Here is a 4,083-nt window from a genome sequence, read left to right on the forward strand (position 1 = left end):
TACAGATGGAACCTGAAAATGTGAATGCTCTGAAAGATCGAGCAGAGGCCTATTTAATAGAAGAAATGTATGATGAAGGTAAATCTATAAGGAATTTATTTGCAATATCTAAAAGTTGATGTATATGAAAATTAGCACATGCTTAACATTCTTTCATTTAGAACAAGTTGACCAGAGTACCAGGAAACGTTAACAATTTTAGAAAAATGTCAGAGAACTTCACAATTATTCTTCCTTAGTAGAACTTGAAAGGTATACCATATGAAGAAAAGGTTGTGCTGTTGAAACCAGTTCAGTGGAATATAAAATAAAAATTTCAGACTTTATAATAGACAAGTTAGAAAAGATAAGTGGTAATCATGGATAAAATTTTAAGTGTAATAAGTATGCATCTGCAACAATGATAAAACCTATTCAAAGAAGGAGATAACTACATTTATAATTAAGAAAGGTTTGTGATACTTTTTTTTTTTTTAAAAGGCAAACTGATCACTTTTTCCTACTCTCCACGTTAGAAAAGAATCTTGCTCCTAAGTGGTTTCCTGGGAGTGATGGCAGCACTGATTACTACTATTTGTGGGACATTTTTATAGTATAGTCCTTGAGGTCTGATTGAGGCTTGACATGTATGTAATGAGTATAAGTTTTAATATTCATAATGCTTCAATAAGGCAGGTAATCTACATGGAGGAGCCCGTTTGTGTATTTGTTCTTTTTACTTTTGAGCTACTGTGTCTATTCAGTGAGATGGCTGTATTCTAGGATTTGCATTCATTAGCTTTTGGATCTCTTCATCAAAGGTACTTTTGTCATCCGTATATAAACCCTCAGCTCTAATTGTGAAATTAGAGAAGCTGCAGAATATAAAAAACTTAGCTGTTAAAAAAAGGTTAAATTGTGTAGATTTCTAAATATAACTGGAAAGATGCCTTTGTAATTTGAATGTCAAACTGACATTTTTTTTAGGGAAACCTGACAGTTTAATTCTTGCAGAAAAAGATGCTTAATACTAATTTAATATATGTCTTTAAAGTCTGTTTTTTCTTTTAAAAATTTTTTTTAAATAAGAGTTTCTTTGTCTTTTTTTTTTTTTTTGCGCGGGCGGGGGCGGGTGCTTATACACTGGGGAATCTTTCTAAATTATGGTTTTACAAGAGTAAAATGGATGTTTGAGTCACAGTATGGAAATTAAGCAACCTTCTGGAGAGAATGGATTGCTCAGTCTCTAAATTGGAGGGAATGGGGGCAAGAAGCCTGTAGAGTTGAAACGGAATGGTATTATTTGACTTGTTAGGATTTGAATCAGAGGTTTAGTACATGATATAAATGAGTAATAATCGTACTTAACTAGGCTAATAATATGTTGAAATCCTGTTAGTTAAAATATGAAATCCTGTTAGTTAAAATATGAGTTAAAATATGAAGATTTTCCATATTCTTTTTTGTGGTTTTACCTTTTTTTAAAATAAGCAATTTAAAATGATGGTATATAATAAATAAAAATTAGATTAGTGAATATTGGAACATAGAGATTTATTAATTTGGGGCTTAAGAATTATCAGGAAAGATAATTATCAGGATTCCACTCATAGAAAGTGAGTAAAGTAAGATCCTTGTTTGAGTCTGCCTCCGAGACCATGAAAAATGAAGGTGGCTTTTCAGATCTCTATGAATAATTCTTTTAATAGCTTTTGAGGAGCAAACTTGACACAATACTGTACAGTTGGCAGAGTTTCTTTGAATACTGGGTGAGACAAGTGTTCTTATGAGATAAGCAGTTATACTGGCTAAAACTTAAGCTATGTGAGGACTTGTGTCTATTTCATTAACTGATGCATCTCTGGTACTTTTATGCTTGATGCATAGCAGTCATATATTTGCCGAGCGAATGAATGTAGTTAAACAATAAGGTCAAAGTGTAAAGAATGTTGAATTTAGAATGTCTTGAGTTTGAGTCTGGCTGTGCCATTTTTGTTTATTTTTAACTGTGGTAAAATACATAACATAAAATTTACCATATTAATGATTTTAAGGGTGCAGTTCAGTAGTGCTATATACATTCACATTGTCTGCAACCACTCTCCAGAACTCGGTTCATCTTGCATAACTGAATTCTGCACTAATTAAACTCTACCCATTTAACAACTCCCCATTCCCATTTTACCACCCAAACCCCAGCCCCTAGCAACCACCATTCTGCTTTCGATCTCTATGAATTTGACTAGTTGCTTCATATAAGTGGAGTCATACAGAATTTGCCTTTTTATGACTGGCTTATTTCACTTAGCATAATGTCCTCACGGTTCATCCATGTTGTAGCACATGTGAGAATTTCCTTCCTTTTTAAGGCTGAATACTATTCCATTGTTTGTATATACTGTATTTTGTATATATCAGTTCATCTGTTGCTGGACATGCTTCCACTTTTTGTCTATTATGAATAATGCCGCTATGACACGAGTGTACCAATACCTCTTCAAGACCCTTTTTCCCATTCTTCTGGATATAAACCCATAAGTGGGACTGCTGGATCATATGGTGATTCAATTTTTTATTTTTTGAGAAACCACCATACTGTTTTCTATAATCGTTGCACCACTTTACATTCTCATCATCAGTGTGTTGCAAGGGTTTCAGTATCATCTTCGTCAATACTCATTATTATTATTATTTTTTTTGTAGTAGCCATCTTAATGAGTGTGAAGTGATATCTCATTGTCATTTTGATTTGCATTTCACTCACGATTAGTGATGATGAGCATCTTTTCATGTGCTTATTAGCTATTTGTGTATCTTCTTTGGAGTTTGCCAATTATTTTTGCTGCGTGGTCTCAGTCGAGTAAATTAGCCTGTTATGTTTTACTTTCTTTGTGAAAAAGGAATAAGAATAGTACATATGTCATAGAATTGTTGTGACAAATAAGATGATGCTCAAAAAATGCTTAGTATAGTGCTCCTAGTGCCCTTTAAGGTAAATGACTTCCATTATACTCATTTTCAGGTTAGTTGTTTGGAACTTGTATTGACTTTTCTATACAAACAATATTGTTTGGGACGAATAGCTTCTAGGTCTAACCTGTGACTGCTGCATTAACTCCATTTGACAGAGCTGATATTTTAGTATTACTAGTAATATCCAGAATTCTGAGAACAGGAGCCAAGTAGTGCTTTTTCTGTATGAAAGGCTGGCCTAGGCAAAACCGTGAAGTAGTTCATCTTTGACATCCTATGTTGTCATCCTATACACAGATCCTTGTGCCCTCTATCTAGTGACACTATTTAGGCTTCTCCCATTCCACGAAAATATTATGTTCAAAATACATACCACCTCCTTGCTTTAGTACTCTTACGCCTCCCAACACAGCTGCATTTTAGGGAGAGTGGCCAATTTAAGATATTTATATAAAACATGGAGTGATTTCTACTTTTTTATAAGAATTTTTAACCCACAGGAATCTCAGATTAGTAGAATTTCGGGTAAGTGCCTGGCAGCATGCAGGGCAGGCAGGCCTGGGGCTTCAGGGCTCATGCCCAAAGCAGGAGGAGACCATCCCTTCTGGGTAGGTGCGATTTCTCATGGCTGCTCCTTTTTTCAGAGTCGTTGTCCAGGGGTCACTGGCTCCTAATATGGGGGGAGAGAGGGAAAAGATGAGTCTGTGTTGGAAGATGCTGGCTATATTTAGGATCACACCTAAAGCTGGCTTTATAACTTATATATTGGTATTTTTACACATTGGTCGTAACTATGGATATAGAATCTATAAAGCAGATATTTCTGAACCATCCAAATCTTGAACTAGGTTCATCTACCTTAGCTTCATCTAAGGAGTTGGAAACAGAATAGAAAATAGCTAGTCCTTTGCAAAGACAACCAGTATTATCTATGGGGATTGCTTAACCCTTTGGCTATAAACCTCATGAACTGTAAATCCAGCCTGCATTTTTATTCACACACTAGACGTAGCCTCTCTTTTCTTTTGAAAAGTGCAGTTACAGGGAAGACTACATAGCTACCTGCTCTGTGTGGCTGAGCACCTCTGCCTATAACATATCGGTAAAACATTGTATCCCCTATAGTGCTAA

General features: G+C 35.0%; 1 protein-coding gene across 4 annotated transcripts in view; it reads left to right on the forward strand.

Annotated features, from left to right (window-relative positions):
• The window catches only part of DNAJC3 (DnaJ heat shock protein family (Hsp40) member C3), an 87,811-nt gene that overhangs the window by 50,610 nt on the left and 33,118 nt on the right, over positions 1-4,083 (forward strand). Inside the window, exon 10 of one of the 4 annotated variants that reach the window (XM_023528009.1) lies at positions 6-78. The exons of the other annotated variants lie outside the window; for them this stretch is intronic. Coding sequence (XP_023383777.1) covers positions 6-78 — 73 coding nt within the window. The remainder of the gene's footprint in view (positions 1-5; positions 79-4,083) is intronic. 4 annotated transcript variants of the gene reach the window in all.

Source organism: Pteropus vampyrus, unplaced genomic scaffold, assembly GCF_000151845.1.
Source record: "Pteropus vampyrus isolate Shadow unplaced genomic scaffold, Pvam_2.0 Scaffold21, whole genome shotgun sequence".
NCBI classification, from domain to species: Eukaryota; Metazoa; Chordata; class Mammalia; order Chiroptera; family Pteropodidae; genus Pteropus; species Pteropus vampyrus.